General features: G+C 37.6%; 1 protein-coding gene across 1 annotated transcript; it reads right to left on the bottom strand.

Moving 5' to 3' along the window:
- Positions 1-12,308: 12,308 nt before the first annotated feature.
- LOC132617959 (glucose-6-phosphate 1-dehydrogenase, chloroplastic) lies at positions 12,309-19,094 on the bottom strand. The gene is made up of 10 exons (XM_060333022.1): positions 18,672-19,094; positions 16,510-16,646; positions 16,269-16,363; positions 16,063-16,177; positions 14,681-14,886; positions 14,448-14,597; positions 14,240-14,360; positions 13,658-13,887; positions 13,363-13,563; positions 12,309-12,917 (listed from the first exon to the last, which is right to left on the bottom strand). Exons 1-10 carry the CDS (start codon positions 18,901-18,903, stop codon positions 12,668-12,670), a joined length of 1,737 nt encoding a protein of 578 aa, XP_060189005.1. The 5' UTR covers positions 18,904-19,094; the 3' UTR covers positions 12,309-12,667.
- Positions 19,095-19,915: the final 821 nt, after the last annotated feature.

The following is a 19,915-nucleotide window of genomic DNA, read 5'->3' on the forward strand; positions in this document are numbered from 1 at the left end:
ACGGCCACACCATGGTTTTATTCCTCTATGAATTTCATCCACTTTTTACCCACTACAACATGCACAACATCCATAACATAAAAAAAAAAAAAGTGAATTCTTACCTTTTCTTCTAATCTTCTTTCTTGAGCAACACTTGCAACTCACAAGAACATGTGGTTTCTTGCTTCAATGAACACTCCAACTTACTAAGGCCCCTTTAATAGGTAGAAAATGATTTTTGGAGAATTTTTGTAAATTTCCTTGGAATTTTCTACTTGGCCGAATGGCCCTAGTAGGTTCTCCTTCCTTTCTTGCTTTTATGTTCTTGAAATTTCTAGAGAGAATTGTGATAAAGATGACTACTAAGTCATCTTTTATACAACCCATTTAATTTCCATATGGGCTTAGGTCCTTAGGGGTGTTGGACGGCCACCCTTGGCCCAACACCCTAGCCCACTATATTTTACCTTTTTTTCTTTTTGCAAGTCATGAAAAATTATTTTTTTCAAATTCCAAATTTACCCTTCGTCTTCCTCCATAATTCTACGAGGCATATTGCGAATTTCCCTTTATGCCCTTGACCTTTCTTAATAATTCTACTTCTAAATTCTTCATGAGCCATTCATATGCTTAACAAAATAAAAATATGGCCTTGCTTGTTGTCCTCCTGCGATTGTCTTGAATTATCCGATTGCACGAAAATGCGGGATATAACAGGGGATAAGCGAGCTGATCGTGGGTCAAACAACTGAGGGTTTCTATTTAGAGGGGATGCCGGTAGTTCGACCAGCAATAAAGACATTCTAAGGTTATCAGAGTATAATTTCAACGTCAACACCTCAGATCTTGTCTCAGCTATTAGCCGTATCACAGATGCCAGGTGGTCGAGACTGTTGAGATCTGATCCGACTCAAAGGGATCCAAGCGTAATGTGTGAGTATCATGGGACTCATGGTCATAGGATCGAAGACTGCCGCCAATTGAGGGAAGAGGTGGCTCGGTTATTATAAAACGGCCACCTTCGTGAATTCTTGAGTGAGCGAGCCAAAGGCCACTATAAAAGTAGGGAAAATCACAAACAGGCCGAGCTCGTAGAGCCACAACACGTGATCAATATGATAATCGGAGGAACGGATACATACGAGGTCCGATGATGAAAAGAACAAAGGTTTCAATTGTACGAGAGAAGCGGACCAGATATTATATGCCGGAGGGCTCTATTTCCTTCAACGATGAGTGTTGACACCCAATTTTGTCCCTCCTTTATGCCAATTCAATTTCTTGAGCTTCTAAGTTATTAATAAATCAAATATCTTATTTTTGGCCCTTACTTTATTATAATTTCTACTACTATATTAATATTGTTAAGTATTAACACGTCGCACATCACTACTTACTTATTATGTATTGATCATAAGATATAACTTAGGTAATATTTTCACTCTATTATTACTTTGCTTATATTTTATATACTAACGATAAGATTATTATATTAACGCTAATTACGAAATTTATTATTATTGTTATTATTATTATTACTACATAATATATTTGATATAATTTAGAAGCCCAAAATATTAATTCAGTCCGCAATTAACCCTAAAAACCATTTGGGCTAAGGCCTAATTCGGCTAGCCCAAATCAAATGACCAGCCCACAACAATCCGCAACCCACTACCCGACCCGACCGGCCCACTTACCTTAAAAAACCTATCATCATCTACCCTAATCAAAACAAAATGCAGCCGCACAGCTTTCTCTCCTCTATCCCTCTTCTTCCTCCATTTTTAGCAAAACCTCAGTTGCCCTTTCGTCGTAAACAGTCTCGTCTACACCATTTCCACACAAAGAAACTTGTCCCTACGCCTGCTCTGCGCGCTCTGTTGTTGACAGAGAAAGGTTTTCCCCTTTCTTGCTTCAAGATACGATAGATCTTCAAAAACTAGAATGGTCGAACCATTTTCGGAAATACCGAAGCTGAATCACGTGAAGATCGGTTGGGATTTCAACGGATCCATTTTGATTCATTTTTTAAAAACCCTAGACCAGAAATCCCGCCCAATTCACACCGTAGCAAACCCTAGGGATTCTACTATAAATATTCATTTCGTTACCCATATGAGAGGAGTTCTTTTCAGCCGCCTGAACCCCTCCTAAAATATTTACATTTTTTTCACTATACCTGGGAATACTCAGCTTGAAGGATTAAGTCATTTTTTTTCTGCTGTTACTTTGAAATAGAGAGTAGATTGGGACTTAAAGCCTTGTTCACTGCACACGAGAAAGGTCGGTGCAACCCTCCTCTTTCTCCCATTTTAGTTTCGGATCAATTCTGATTGGTATTCGTAATTCCTTGTTTGCATATGTGATTTTTCTGTGTTTAACTCAGTTCTCTAATGTCCCTTATGTGTGTCGCATGCCTCTCTGTGTTTACATGTTTGTTCAGTAGAGCTCGGTTTAATGTGCGGTAGTCTAAAATGATATTTCTTGTTTGTTTAGATTTCTACCTAGACAAAGCGGAAATCCAATGTTTTTTGGCTAAAATATGATTAGGCTAAATGTTGATAGGGGAGACATTGATTAAAACATTTTTTTTAATTATATGATCAAGCAGTACCTTGTTTATTAGTATAAGTGGTGTTGGAACAGACTCATATCGTCAAACTGTTGAGGTAAAGAATATGTGTTCCGAGAAGTTCTGTTATCACCAGGAATATGTGAATTCTGTGTTTGGGTAGTTTGAGTCCTGTCTCTTTATTCAAATATGAGTGATCATACGCCTAATTTGAAAATGGAGGACTGGTTTGATTCGATCTGTTTAGCGTACGTCTGTTCGGAACTGTGAATGCCCATTAAATTGAGTATGAATGCTTTTTTACTCTTTAAGTTGAAGCCATAAGTTTGTGTTTGTTGAATGGGAATTTGTGTCAAAATCTATTGTTCTGTTTATGCTGGAATAAATAAAGAAATGGCTTTAACCCATTGTTTCTTTCCTTGCTTTCATCATCTGTCTACAAACTCTGGTTTCTCTGTGGTTAGTTGAGCCAAAAATTAGCTTATGAATATCCTGTATTGGTTAGAATGCATGTCTAAAATTGTCTAAATGCTGACTTGCATCCTCATGATGATTAGCTGTGCCTATCTATGTTTCCAAATCGCTTGACTACACTGCATACTTTCCAATGGATCAAACCATACATCATTTGTTTGTCTGTTACAAGAATTTAGTTTGTCATGTACATGCCTGCCTTTTCCTTAACTTCATTTTGCTGCATTTCTGGGTTAAAATCTGTCCTATATACACGAAATATATGAGATATACATGGCCGGTATACACTTAGGTGTATATGGGAAGGTATACTACGCATATTACTAAAAGAAATTCATATTATGTGCCTTATAAATATTATCTCGGGCTGGTTGTGCTTTCCCCCCTTTTACTACTTTGATAATAAAGTGGGCACCTCCCCTTTTGCATTTTAGCCATTTTCCACCTTACTTACGGTCATGAACTGCTGTAGTTTTAGTCACTTTTGTTGTGATACTTTCGGGCCATGAACCACTGCATTTCGAGCCGAATTTCTACAGTGCTTTGAGCTGAATTTCAGCTTCATTCTGAGCTGATTTGTTATTGTATTTTGAGGTTATAACACCGCTTTAGATTAACCTTGCTGCTGCCAATTTTTAGCAAGTGGCTCTAAAATTTAGTTCTAATTCGTTGAGGAGTCAACATACCACTGTGTTGTTGTTCATTAAAATCATTCAGATCTTTTACTTTTAATATGATGCATTGAGTTTAAATTTGAGTAGTATTGATTATAGTTGGGCTCATTTACTAATTCTTTTCTCTCTCTGCCTTTGTATGTGAAATCCTCGCACGAGTCCGACGGACACCTCTCCCGCATTCGATGTTAGGCTAAATGCCAACGTCACATTCCTCAAGTCACTCTATCAACCATGCACAAATGATGTTGGGTTGAGGCCCATATGGCAGAATATATGGCAGCATATTGAATGGGCCAAACCCATTTAACATATATGTTTTCCGTTACTCTATTTTTGTGTATCTGTTTGCTCGCTTAACATCTATCTTATTTGTTATCTTTCTTGGCTTAGATGAGTTCTAATAGAAATTAGTGGGGGTAGTTTAGTGATGAGGGGTAGTTAGAATTTGAATTCGCTTTCATGGTTTAATAATTTAGCCGATTCCGTCAGTTCAAATTTCTTTTAATTGCTCTTTATAAGTCTAAAATGGATTGAGTAATCAGATCTTCTTTTAAACATGCATCTTTCTCCTTCACTGTATTTTTTAGAGCAAACCCGTATTCCAATATCATTGACATATTACTATAACGCATTTCTAACTCTATGCTCAAATCTATCAAGTTTCTTTAAAGTAGTTATTTATGTATAACTCCTTAAATTCATACAAGATGTTACGAAAATACTTTTGTTTGGAAACAAACGATGCTAAGATATATGGTTTATAAAAAATGATTTCAGTCCTTGCGAAAATAATTGTTTCTTTGTTTAAATTCAGAAATGCATTATGTTATTATTTGAAAACTCTCTACCTATATACCTTTTTTATGAAATATCCTTTTCTTAAATTATTTATAAAGTCTTATTTTAAATAGCATTATTATATTTCTATTTATAACCTTAGCAACACTTACAAGCTATTTTCTTAAATATTGCAAAATGTTATATTCGCATTTTTAGCCTTAATTAATTAGCATAAGTCCGGTCGGTTAACCATTTATAAATGGATCTTAAAGGGTGCCTAATACCTTCCCTTTAGATTAATTGAACCCTTACCTAGAATCTTAAGTTAGTAGACATTAACACGGAGTTAACTTTAGAAAAATAACTTTAATGAACTTTAGGTGTCCTAATTCACCATAAATAATTAGGTGGCGACTCCCTAACTTTAATTAATCTCGGAATTACCGGAATGTTGTAAACCATTTTGACTTCGATTAAAATGGGGTATAACAATGAGGATGCAGAAGGCATCATTCAACCACACAATGATGCGCTGGTAATTTCTATCCTTATTTTTAAATCTCAAGTTAAACGTATTTTGATTGACCCAGGTAGTTAGGCCAACATTATCTGATGAAGAGTAGTTGAACAACTAAAGTTGCTGGACCAGATTGTTCCGGTAGCTCTGGTACTCAATGAATTCAATATGGCAAGTGAAACTACTAAGGGGGAAATCTCTTTGCCGATCAACATCGACGGAACTATTCAACAAACTGTATTCTATGTCATCGAGAGAGAAATAAAATATAATGCATTGCTCGAAAGACCGTGGATTCACAGCATGAGGGAAGTACCGTTGACCTTACATCAGATGTTAAAATTCCCAACCCCGGATGGGATAAAGACGGTCCGTGGTGAATAGCTGCAACAAGAGAAATGTTTACAGTCGAAGATACAGCCCTCGTCCCAAAGGAATCGGTCCGGAAGTCTGTTGAGCCGACCAAAGAAAAAGACGCCAAATAGCAATTAAAGAGTGTAGGCTCGGGTGATGAAACGGGAGAGATGAGTCGAAGATTCGAAGAAGATGATTTCGGTGTGCCCAGATCGTTCGTGTTATCGGATGATTCGGATGCGACCAAGTCCACTGTAGAGGAGTTAGAGCAAAATTGTCTTGGCCGTGCACTTACCGGATAGAAAGGTATACCTGGGCACGGGGTTAACCTCGGAGCTCAAGCGCAAGTTAATTAAATTTTTTCAAGCTAATACCGATTGTTTTGCATGGTCCCATTTAGACATGACAGGTGTACCACCGGAGGTGACGATGCATAAGCTTAGCCTCGATAAAAAATTCACCCTGGTAAAAAAAAAATAAAGACCGATGGCTTAAAGCATGCCTTCATCAATGATGAGGTAATAAAGCTTTTAAAGATAGGTTCTATCCGGGAGGTTAAATACCCGGACGAGTTATCTAACGTCGTCATTGTGCCGAAGAAAGGTAACAAATTTAGAATGTGTGTTGATTATAAAGATCTAAACAAAGCATGCCCGAAGGATTCATTCTCTATGCCTCACATTGATTGAATGATCGATGCGACGGCGGGGCATGAGATGTTAAGTTTTCTTGATGCTTACTCCGGGTACAACCAGATTCGGATGGACCCGGACGATAAAGAGAAAACTTATTTTATAACTTGATAAGGGAATTATTGCTATAATGTAATGCCATTCAAATTAAAAAATGCTGGAGCAACTTATCAACGCCTAGTTAACCGAATGTTCGAAGAACAAATAGGTAAAATAATGGAGTTTTATATTGATGAGATGTTAGTTAAGTCCCTGGAAACAGAAGACCATTTAAAGCACTTGCAGGATACCTTCAATATACTTCGGGAGGATAACATGAAGCTGAACCCGGAGAAGTGCGCCTTCGGAGTTAGATCTGGCAAGTTTTTAGGCTTCATGGTGTCGAACCGAGGGATAGAAATCAATCCGGACAAAACCAAAGCCATTGAAGACATAGAAGTAGTGAACAACGTGAAGCTAATACAAAGGTTGACTGGAAGGATAGCAGCTCTGAGCCGGCTCATTTTGAGGTCCTCGGATAAACGTCCCCGTTTCTTTTCTTTGCTAAGACAGAAGAATGACTTCGTATGGACACCAGAATGTCAAAAGGCCTTGAAAGATTTAAAACGGTACTTGTTGAGCCCGCCCTTGTTGCACACGCCGAAAGCAGGAGAACAACTATTCCTATATCTAGCAGTGTCTGAGGTTGCGGCAAGCGGCGTTTTGGTCAGAGAAGAAGAAGGTGCGCAATTCTCTATCTATTATGTAAGTAGGACTTTAGGAAATGCGGAGACTCGTTATTCGGACCTCGAAAAGTTAGCATTGGCCTTGGTAAGTGCTTCAAGAAAGCTGAAACCTTATTTCCAATGTCACCCCATATGTGTAGTAACTACTTACCTGTTAAAAAATGTCATGCGTAACCGAAATTGTCGGGTAGGTTGACTAAATGGGCCGTGAAAATTAGCGGTTATGATATCAAGTATAGGCCTAGAACGACTATTAAATCTCAAATTTTATCCGACTTCGTAGCGGATTTTGCCCCCGCAATGGTTCCCGAAATGAATCTGTTAACCTTGAAAACGGTCTCGGGGATCTGGACCCTATATACGGACGCCGCATCCAACCTAAAGGGGTTCGAAATGGGCATTGTTCTTAAGGCCCCCACAGGTGACGTCATTAGACAATCGATAAGAACTTTAAAATTGACTAACAATGAAGCCGAGTATGAGGCTATAATTGCAGGTTTGGAATTGGCTCGGAGTTTAAGGGCTAAAGTCATTGAGGCAAAATGTGACTCTCTTCTGGTTGTAAATCAAGTCAATGGCATTTTCGAAGTCAAAGATGAACGAATGCAAAAATATTTGGAAAAAACTCAAGTGATATTGCACCGGTTTAAAGAATGGATTATGCAATACGTGCCGAGGGAGCAGAACAACAAAGCTGACGTGTTCACTAACTTAGGTTAGTCAGTTAAAGCGGAAGAATTCAGTTCGGGTAAGGTCGTCCAATTAATAAACTCGATAGTAGAAAACGGTCACGCCTAGATAAATGCAATGGGTCTAACTTGTGATTGGCGCAACAAATACATAGATTACTTGCGAGAAAGGAAGCTCCGAACATACCCAAAGGAATCGAGGTTGCTTCGGACCAAGGCTACAAGATTTTTCTTGGTCGACGATCAATTGTATCGCCGATGTTTCTACGGACCTTTGGCTAAGTGCTTAGGGTCCGGAGTAACGGATTATGTGATAAGAGAAGTCCATGAAGGAACCTGCAATAACCATTTGGGTGCCGAAGCCTTAGTCCGGAAGATAATCAGAGTGGGGTATTACTGGAATCGGATAGAAGAGGACGCGAAAAGCTTTGTCCGTAAATGTGATGGGTGCCAAAAGCACGCACCACATTTACGGACAAAGCTTTTCGCGTCCTCTTCTATCCGATTCTAGTAATACCCCACTCTGATGGGTGCCAAAAGCACGCACCGATGATACAACAGTCGGGGGAGTTGCTGCACCCGGTCCTGTCCCCTTGGCTGTTTATGAAATAGGGAATGGATATCGTTGGTGCTTTACCATGGGCCCCAAGTAAGGCTCGTTTTATTTTATTTATGACTGATTACTTTTCAAAATAGGTTGAAGCACAGACCTTCGAGAAAATTAGAGAGAAGGAAGTTATTAACTTCATCTGGGACTATATCGTTTGTCGGTTCGGCATCCCAGCCGAGATAACTTGCGATAACGGTCGTCAATTCATTGGCAATAAAGTTAATAAATTTCTCGAAGGATTGAAGATCAAAAAGATTATATCAACTTCGTATCACCCAAGTGCAAACGGACCGGCGGAATCAACAAATAAAACCATAATCTAAAATCTGAGGAAACGATTAGAGTCGTCAAAGCACAAATGGAAGTAAATTTTACCGGAGGTGTTATGGGCCTACAGAACAACATCAAAGTCAAGTACGGGAGAAACACTATTTTCCCTGGTCTATGGGGTCGAGGCTTTAATTCCAGTAGAAGTTAGTGAACCGAGCTTGAGGTTCTGGCATGCAACAAACGAGTCAAATGAAGAGCCTATGGCCGTAAAGCTTGATTTAACAGACGAACTACGCGAGAATGCACTGGTCCGTTTAGCAGCTCAAAAACAGCGGATGGGAAGAGATACTACAATCGAAGGACAAACCTTCGACATTTCCAAGTTGGGGACTTAGTGCTTCGGAAGATTGCCCTGCACACTAAGAATCCCGATGATGAAAAGTTGAGGCCGAACTGGGAAGGACCGTATAAGGTAACCGGAATAACTAGCAAAGGATCATATCAATTGGAAACCGGAGCCGGCCAACAACTGCACAATAACTGGAACGTAGCAAACTTGAAGAAATACTATTACTGAGGTATGATCCATTAACCCTTTGTGAATTCTAAAAATTCTTAGCTATCTTCTTTTCAGGGTCAAATCGGAGAAAATTCGAAGGTCTTAGAATTAGGTCTAAAAACACGTGTTGCACTCTTTTCCTTAGCTCGGTTTCGTCCCGAAGTGGGTTTTCTGGCAAGGTTTTTAACGAAGTAACAAGTACAATGTGCTGCCTTAGAAGATGAGGCTAAGTGTCGTAAACTCGAAGACCAGCTAAGTACTGGGGACTGGATGTTCAACAGCTTCTTTTCCATATAGTGTTTCCCCGTTCATGCTTCACGAACAAACACTAAGGGACTATAATACCCTAATCGGAGAAAAGCTCAAAAAAGCAAAGTAAGAAACAAAGTCAACGTCGAAACAATTTTTGTTTTCTTTCGAATCTAACCGAGCCTTTTGTATTAGGTTTCGATGTAAGGGCCAAACAATCAAATGAATTGTGCCCAGATAGCATTACTACTGCAAAAACAGAAAGGGTGGGATGAAACCCTTAGTTTTTGTATGAAACAAATATTTGAAATATGAAGAGAAATACTTTTGAAAAGTACGTTTCAAATACGGTTTTTCATGAATGATACCCTCGACTGGGTCACAAAATCGATAAAGGTATAAAGATTATAATTAACCAGGCCCAAATATAAAGAGTCGGAAGAGGATCAAATAATTAAACACCTCGACTTAAATGCCCAGGGTGATTTGGAGATGTTCGAATTCACAAAACATAAAAAGGCTCCCGCGAGCAAGCCATCAATAAGTCTGCGGTCAAGAAGGACCGCATAAAGTAAAGTCCATAACTCATAAGTTGAGGTTGGCTCGATTTTCTAATAGAATTTTTTTTAAAAGGCTTAAGGTCGAACCTCAGCCATTTTTTAGGAAGCATACATCAATACGAAGCAATATCATAAAGTGTGCCCAACTTAAAGATCGGAGAAAACGCTGACAAAAGGAAATGAGAATTTCATATATAACATGACAAGCCGAAGCTTTACACTTGTGATTTTCAAAGATCAAAAACAAAAACAAAAAAGCTCCTGCAAGCCTTATTTTACTCCGTTTGAGAAGAACTCGAGTCGTCAGACCGGTCTCTTCAGAGTCTTCCTCAGAGCTATCCTCGAGAGCTTTCTTAGCCCTATCCTCGATCATCTTTCCATCGAGTATACAAGTCAAAATATCTTTCATACCCCGTTGGACCTGCCCGAGTGTAATCCTCCGAGATTTCTATCTCTCGTGTTCTGCTAAAAGGGTAGAACGAGCCTCGGTAGCCTTAGTTTCTTTGCAAGCTTCCTCCAAGTCGGCCTGAGCTTTCTTTAATTTCTCCTCTAATTCAGACTTCATATCACTCAGAGTGACCCATACCTCGTTAATAGATGTCAGCTCGGCCTGAAGTACATCATTGGCCTGGACAGCGGCCTCGAGCTCTTTCTTGAATTCATCATTGATCCGGGCTCGAGACTCGACCTTTTCTTCCATAACCTTCAAGTTGTCCTTTTCCGTGCCCTTTCGGCTTTAAGCTGCTTAAATTTTTCCTTCGTTTTTGCAGCCTCACCTTCATTCATAAGCACAACACTCTGCAAAAAATATATATATAATAAACAAGGGTAAGAAATCGCCGAACGGTGGAAGTCACGAAGGACAAGTCTTGTTAGAAAGGTTAGGTAAGAACACTTACGTGGTTGCCGACATGCATACCCTCATTTAAAAGACACTGCCACGAGAGCCCCTCTATCTTCTCTTTGTCCAAATCTGAAACGAGAGGTCTTAGATAGCTGGCAACCCCAATGGGGCGAGATAAAAAGCTACAGTTCTCAGGGACGGTGACTATGGTCGACCTGGTCCTGTTAGGCTCTACACTCGAAGCCGGAAAAATATCTACAAGTCTAGATCTCAAAGCAGATTCAGTGGACCAGCTAGCAATCCTCGTTGCTCGTGGGATAGAGAGGTGGCGAAATCCGGAGGCTTCCACTGTTGCAGGAGGAGTATTGGCAAACATGTCTTTGAGATTCTCCTCTTCCGAAGAAGGAGCAAGAGGAGAAGTTAGGGTTTTACCGGCCCTTGATTGTATCTTGGCCTTAGTAGCTAGTTCGCCACTTGGGGGCAGGTCGGTAGCTGCTGTTGTTTCGACCTTTTGAGCCGTCGCCCCTTAAGTTAGGCCTTTTTACCAAGGGCACCACCTCGGGTGAAATGTCACCTGTAATATCAATAAAATCAACGGACCTTAGTGGAATTGGAGCTTGAATATATTCGGCTATTGGGGGAAACGAACCTCAGCCTCTCCCCAAGTGATTGGAGTCGGAAGATCAGTCGCGGTATTTTCCTCGGGGACCTCCATCGAAGCTGTCTCGGACCCCGTAGCAGTAGCAACGGAAGGCCTCGATGCGACATTTTAGATCCAAACGTCATCCTCGGCTTCATCCCTCAGGCCTCGAACATCAGATGAGCTTGCAGCGTCCTTCGACCTTTCCTTCCTCTTCTGACACTTAGACGTGGTCATTTTCCTTTTCTGTTCAGCCACAGCGATAACCCGTGCTGATCCTGATATATCATAATCCGAGCCCGGTGTTGCGGGCTAATCCGCTGGTGCAGGCCGTGGGGTTGCAGAACCTTTGCCGAAACCTGGATGTTGAAGGGTTAAATCGGAGTAAAATGAAATGAAAAAGAATGACAAAAATTAGGGGAAAGAAGAGGATACCGTGGTTCTGAGCTATCCATCGGTCACGGGACAAAACTTTTCCATGTCCGCTCATCATACGAATGTTGGCCGATCATTTTTCAATCCACTCGGCGAATCCAGTAATTGCATTCGGAATACATGCTTCCGCTGTAACATTGAAAAAGGTTAGAAAAAATGCTCGAAGATATGTAAAGGAGACCGGACCAATTTGCAAAACTCGCTAACTTGACTTTCCTTGTTTTCTTTGCTATTATTCATTAATATATTGCTATTTATTTGCTACTACCTTATATTATAAATTAATCTAACCACATATCCTATCAACCCCTTACAAATTTAATTGTTATCCATTTTTTAGGGTAAACAAAACTAATCAAGCATGTTATTTACTCCTAGAGTTCTCTGTTCCAACTTCCACACGCCTCAAAACAGTAATTTTTAAGTTTTCGTTTTGATATTTGACTATATCTCTTATTGAATATTAAGTTGTTTTATTCTTAACTAGAATTGGGCGACTTAGCGCATTATTACATGAAGATTGTAAGATTAACTTTTACATTTAGTTATTTTGAATTTTAGATCACTTGGAAAGAGACATTTTCTGTCGCAAAAGCCACAGTATTACATGCTATAAACTTCTTGATCTGCCAAAAACAGATTGATGAAAACAAAAAACGACCAGCCGAAACAAAAATATGCAAGTTTATTCTTATTAGTCATTAGCAAAAATAGCGAAGGATGTAACATAACAAGCATAGACATGAGTGTATTCTTAAAAAATAGACAAGCTATACAATAATTGCTAACAGCAGTTCTAAGTTGTCCATAATTTCAGCGTTCTTGATAAGCTGAAATTGCAAGTAGATCAATTTAAATAATCTGCAAAATGCCACCCAACTCCTATACACTAAAATGAATCAACTGTCCCCTTTTCTGAGGAAAGATTTCCTCAATTCATACTCCTCAAACTTCATGCATTTATAGATATTCGATATTTGTAGAAGTTCGTGATCCCAAATGTATATTGGGATCCAAGAAGATCTCACATACAAATCACTCCTCACCGGATAGATCTCCCCAACGAACATTGTGCTTTGCAGCTAAATAATGTGCTCCTACTGGCCCCCTACTGCCATATGGATATAGCTCTGGTGCAATCTTCTTTTCTTCCAGCTCCTTCAGCAATGGTGTAAATAGAGCCCATGCAGCATCAAGTTCATCACTTCTAATGAACAATCTTCGCTCTCCTTCCATTGCGTCTAAGAGAAGTCGCTCATATGCATCTGGTATTTCACCTCGATACCTTCACAAACAGCCCAAATTATAGAGTAAGATAACTTTGAAGTCAATATAAATGTCCTTCTCGTGTAATCTTAAAATAATCACTCATATAAGTCATGCATCAAAAGTTAGTAATCCAGATAAATTAAATTCTCAATCCTGACAATTCTTCTATAAACCAAAATTTTCGACTGTCCATTTCTAGTTTACAGAGGAAAAATGTCCAACTTCAAAGTTCAAACAGATCCCATTGGACGAATAGTGAGGAATCTGTAATAAGTTGTGTTTGTCACGCTGTAACAGATAATGTGGTGCAAATACATCTGGTTCTATATCAGATGTATTTCATCCATCCCTGAGAGCATCCCAGCATATATTCATAGAACAAACAAGGGACATGGTGAAGTACAAGAAAACTTTTGCAGTCATAAGCTATTACTAACTCTAGTCAAGCAGGGGTCTCTTACTTTGCTTTGTAAAGAAGATTGAGGTCACTCCGGTCAAGTCTCATTCCAAGACCAGGAACTTTATTGTTAATTTTCAGATATATGGCTTCATCAGGTTGTAAGCGCAGAACCAGCTCATTGGTTGCCTTATCCAGATCAGTTCCAAAGTTCCTTTTGTACAAATTTCCGGGAACATGTCTGAACTGGACCCTGATCTCTGCCCTGCAGTTTTAATATAACAAGAATTCTAATCATTTTGTGGCAATCAGGATATATACCAGAAAATAATATTACAGGAAAACGACAATGTACCTACCTCTTAGTATGGAGAGCTTTTCCTGCTTTCATGAGGAAAGGAACCCCGTCCCAACGTGCATTATCAATAAAGAGTGCAGCAGCAGAAAATGTTGGAGTGATACTGTCTTTTGGCACAGTTGGATCATCTGTGTAAGCTGGATATGATTTAACACCCTTGCTATGACCCTTATACTGGCCAAGAACAACATTTTCAAGCTCTAATGGCCTCATTGACCTTAAAACTTTAACCTGAATCACATAAACAAGTCTCTAGTTATCGACCATGTTTAATGAAGTCAAGTATATGATCTTACAATTTATACATGGGCTTTCTTCATTTTTGGCGCGTCAGCCGAAATTAATTACGTGCGCTAGCCAACATATACAAAACATATGTATATTTGTACTTGCTATACAAAACATATACATTTACCGGCTATTGTCTTTTTGAGCGGTCCAAAAAAGTAAATATCCCATTATATATATTCTCTAGTTTATAGTCATAGTAACTTGGAGGAGGTACGTAATGCCGGATTTATGAGAATGATTCTTTTTTATTGGTAGGATTTATGAGAATTATTTATTGCATACATCTGAATACCTTTTCATTTCTGATGTCCTCAGCATCCATGCTGACAGGTGTTTCCATTGCAAACAATGCTAATATTTGAAGGAGATGATTTTGCATAATATCACGGATGATGCCGTAGTTGTCAAAGTACCTGGGCCGAAAGAGCAATAAGTTAGAGATCCAATTCCAACAGAATACTACCACTTTTTAACTACCTGTGGCAGAGTAATGAACTCACCCTCCTCGTCCCTCGGTACCAAAATCCTCGGAAAATATAAATTGGACGTTGCGGATGTAATTTCTGGACCAAAGCGGCTCAAAGACAAGATTTGAGAAACGAAGAACCGAGAGATTCTCAACAAGTTCCTTTCCCAAGTAATGGTCAATTCTGAAAGAATAAGTAACATAATCAAACTTCAAACCTTGTTATATACACAACATTACCTGCCAAAGAAAATGCAGTAATCTTACCGGAAAATTTGCTCCTCAGTTAGGTACTTCTTTAGGCATCTGGTCAGCTCACTAGATGATTCTAAATCACGACCGAAAGGTTTCTCAACAATGACCCTGGTCCACCCACTTGCTGAAGAAGCTTTAAGACTTGCACATCTCACCACATCCACGAATATATTTGGAGGTATTGATAAGTAAAACAACCTATTTGAAACCCTACAACCCTAAAATGTAATCACATGATCAGCACTCACAATTAGTTTTGTATCATTCATCAGTAACATAGTTTAGGATTCTGAATTAAAGAACATTAAAGTATGGCATAAAGCCATAAACTGCATCAAGTGGAGACTAATGCTTGCCACTCAAACCCCAAGATACAATAAGGATAACATGTATAATCCGGAATTTCTATTTTTTTTTGGCCTCTCATTTCATCTGAAGGGGTATTAAGATGCCAGGTAAATGTGCCTATATAACTAGACAATAGATCAGGACGTCTGATTTAAGAAATGCAATTGGATTAAGTAATTTTTACTGTACAAATGGATTCCCACTCTGGATTATTTTCAATTAGAATGTAAGATTAAAGTTTATTACCTTACTTCACGTACTTGTTGACGCTGAATTTTAAGAATCTCTCTATGTCTTACTCAAAATAATCTTCAGTTATTATATTTGATGTGTGCATGCTAGGATCTTATTGAAATAAGAAAAGTTATGGAAGTTCCCCTGTAACTCTCTTGTCACTGCTTTAGATGGAAATAATAATAGGAGTCTCGTTTTGGGCAACTCCGGATTCTTCAACTTAAAAGTATTGTAGGGGTTGATCAAATTAGAATCAGTCAACGAAGGAAAGTAAGGTCTTATTTTTTTGTTTCGTACATATGTAGGTAATGTACATACACATTTTCCCCCGAGTCAGAGTTTTTACATATTTCCCCATAGTTCAGACTTTTCCAAAGTTGGAAAAAACAACTGATCCTACTATTCCTCCGATATCAAATGTTGTTGCACCTGATGAAGCTTTCACTTGATCCATGTATTTTCAGTCACCTGCCATCTCCTACTTAATTGACCAAATATGTGGAGACTTAAACAAGAATTAAAATCTCAGTATTAGAACAATATTAAACTAATTAAGATGATTGGTTACTGATACGGCTAAGAAGTAAAGATTACATCCAATTTACTGTTATAGTTTCTTTTAGACATGAAAAAATGGACTGCAGACAGTGTACAGGCTTCCACATAAAGTTATCTCATAAATACTTCCATAACTTATCACCCCAAGAATTTTGGAAGTTCTTAAGAGAAGTATCACTTATATCCTCATTCAGGTAGAGATCTTTCCAATCGACAATGCTAAGCAATAGATAGCAATAAGCCACGTGCATTACCTCCTTTTCCTTTAATTTGTAATCCAGTTCTGCAAAATCATCCTCAGAATTGTACTGACCCGAATGATAAAAGCATCTTTGCAGAAAATGGTCCATTTTGTCCTCGCAATTCTCTCTGCAAACCCTCATTGACATGGATTCCATCAGCTCCAAAACCATAAACATAGCAAATATTGCATGTTAAAGTGACTTGACATAATACATACCTCTGATCAACTCTACAGGTTAAGGTCCTACTGATCATGTTTCTCAACTCTTCATCACTCATTTTTGTTCGCGAGTAACCAAAAACTACAAAATTCTGAAACATGCAAGCAAAAACACATCATGAGCTACTGCAGAAGCTACCAGGGTGGTTAAGATGTGTCTGCTAATTAATCTAAGATCCACTTATTTTTGTGTGTGATTAGTAGATAACAATATATAGTTGGAGAAATGAAATTTAACCTCAGGCAGAAAATCTTCATAGAAAAGAGCAAATAAAGCTGGAAAAATCTTCTTCTTGGCTAGGTCACCTGAAGCTCCAATAACAGTTATGCTGACAGTGTCCTCTGCATTTCCTAACTCTGTCAAAGGCAATTGTTCTGGCATTGATTTTGAAGCCGAACATATATACATACATGTCAGATATTTGGTATTTATATTAACCATAAGAGATAGAAACAGAAAAAGGTGTAAAGAACAAACCGCAGTTCATGGATGGAGGTAGGGTGGGGTTCAGGCAGTTCGGATTGGATATGAAAATTTCGGTTTGGATTTTAAGTTTTCGGATTTAAGACTAAAAGTCAAATCCAATTCAAATAAGTTTGGATTGGATCGGTTTTCTTATGTTCAGTTTCGGATTAATCAGTTTCGTTATTTCGGATTTTCGGTTTTGAGCCTATAAGTTGAGTTTCTTCTTCTTACAACTATCAACATCTTGATAAAGTATTCATGTCAGATTGCCTTAAAATTTTCTCATTCCCACCACAATCATCCAAATAAAATGCTCATTCAAGCAATGAAACCATTATCAAGGAAATTCTTAATCTAAACAAAGTAAAATCATGTCTAGATAGATCATACATATAGTTCATAGTCAAGTCAACCACTACTCAATCCTTATAACTCTTTGCGATTTAAAAAATCAATTAACATGCTTCCTTAAGGATCAGTGTCACAGCTCTTCAAATGACAATAAAATATACGGTCAGATGCATCTCAGTGTGCAGTATTCATTTGCCTTATAGGTATATTACCCGATTTAGTAGGGTTTGGATTTAGTATTACTTATTTTTAACCCCTCCTTCCGGAGCTCCCCCTTTTTGCTCCCTTGATGACTCAAACTCACAACCTTCGGATTGGAGGTGGAGGGTGCTTACCATCTGAGCAACCCCCTCTAATCTTTGGACTTAGTATTAGTATATGGGCTATGTCTAATCGTTAGGGATAAATATAAGATGTGAAAATTTAAATTTTCGGAGGTCTAAATCCAAAATCTAAAATATTCAGATTTCGGTTTTCCCCTAACTATGCCCAGCCCTAGATGGAGGTGAGCTATCATCAAGAATTTGATTTTCTGTGTCAACATTATAGTCTACAATCGAAAAGCAAAAGAACTCTTACAAGAGGTTTTAAAAAACTTGAAAGAAGATCTTTTACTATAATGCTGTATATGGTTTGTCAATGCAAAGAGCATGGCTGCTCTTTTTTTTTTTTTTTTTTCACTTTAACTTTCGTGTCCAATCAAATGGTGAGCAAGTTATGCTTGTAGGATACTTTAGTACAGTACATAATTTGGTTTGAAATTTGAATAACTCCACTAGTTTTGGACTAAATTCGAACTCAAGAATAGCTGCACTTGTAGACTTGAGTTTATCAAAGAAAAGAAAATCCTTTACCAGCATATAAAGAAAAGAACTGCAGCTATGGATACAGGGCAAGTTAAGTATAGGATCGTTTGGTATGTGGACTAAATTATCTCGGGATTATAATTTCAGGATTATAATCCCCGGATTAATTTATCCTATCTGGGAGATGGGATAAAATAATCTCAAGGTTAGTGGGATAATGTGTGATATCCATCCTTAAGATTATACTTCATTTTATACTTTGTTTGGTAGAAGGTATTTTAAATGTATACCTTCTACCAAACATGGTATAAAAAATTAGTACAGGGATTAATAATGATGGGATTAGTTATGCTGGCATTATTTCTTATCTACGGTTTGGTTTGTTGTATTAAAATAACATGCATTGCATCATTTTAAAAATAGTATTGAATAGGGTAGTACTGATATTGTTAATGACATGGTTTACTATGTATAAGAATAGAACTAAATATGATGTATAAGTAATACTGGAATTAATTGTACTAGACTTAAATTAGCAACCAAACATCCTACTAAAACTTTATACCAACATTATTCTATCTAATACACCCTACCAAACAACCCTAAAAGTAAGTAAACCTACAGAGTCATAGTTTACCAAATCACACAATTAAATATGATAATCAATCACTTAGAAAACACTTATAGCACCAATAAAGAAGACTCCAAAATGAACTAGTAATAAACAAATGAGTAAATGATAAAGACTACTTTTTTTTACATTAAGGAAAAACTCACCATCCTGCAAAGACACTGCATTTAGAGGAAATCCATTTGAGGACATGACCTCAAAATGCTTTCTTGGTTGAATTCTTGAAAAAATTCCATTACATACCCAGTTAAGTGAATGGGTTCTAAATGGTAAAGTATTAAACTTTCTGCAGAAATATGGTGTCCCATTATGGAAAGTAGAAGGACAAGTTGCAGCTAAAGATAAAGAACAATGGTTCAATCTCAACTGCCCACCCATGCAGCTTTTGTGTAATGCCTTTGTGCAGTTTTTTTTTTTTTTTTTTTTTGAGTTTCCTTAATGTAAAATAAGAAAAAGATGAGCTTATCTGTTTTGTTGTTGAGGATATTATTGGATACTGATAGATTCTCTGACAATTAAAATCTTTGATGAATTTAGAAGGAAAGAATCTGAATGTTGTCCCTTAAGTATACTGAAAAGCTTAGTCCACCTTTCAAATGCCTCATCCTTTATATGAGGTCCATATTTTTTCCCCTCACAAGTCTATCATTTTCTTTAAATTATACTCCCCTGTCAATCTGTTTGTATTACTACTTTCTTTACTGAGCAAATGAAAAATATTATGGAGTAATGTTTTAACAATTCGTAATTTAGAATAAGACTTTTTGATTTCTAGTAACATTTGTTGTTTAATGTGTTTTGGTTATTGCACTATTTGGATGTTGTTAATATATTTTTTCTGACTGCTTTGTACTGCTTTTTTTATTAGTTGTCATGTTTTCTTTCCGACTTTGTTTTGGTGCACTCGAGCCGAGGGTCTTTTGGAATTCCTTTTCAAACTCTACTTATGAGATTATATTGGGTATGTTATTGTAATTTAAAATAATAACATGAGAAAAAGAAAAAGAGAGGATGAAAAATCTATGATGAAAAAAGATAGGAAAGAAATATGGATCATTAATAAAAAAGGTTTATGAATAAATAAAACATAGAACATATTATGTAAAGGGAATTATCATCTCTTGCCCACTATAAATTTCCATGTTTTAATTTTCAACTTTTTTTTTTGTTGTGGGACCTTCCAGCCTTGAGGCTAAAATAATACTCCCAAGAGAAGTGTATAAATTATATTTGGAGAAATTTCATAAATATATAATTTGTTTATTTACATTGCAAAAAATAGTCCAAAACTTACATTGCAAAGCTTTAATCCAAAAATATTTTTATAAAGTGTTATACACTTATATACAAAAGACAGGTACGTTATATATATAGGTGTTTGAAGGTGTAT

Source organism: Lycium barbarum, chromosome 11, assembly GCF_019175385.1.
Source record: "Lycium barbarum isolate Lr01 chromosome 11, ASM1917538v2, whole genome shotgun sequence".
NCBI lineage: Eukaryota > Viridiplantae > Streptophyta > Magnoliopsida > Solanales > Solanaceae > Lycium > Lycium barbarum.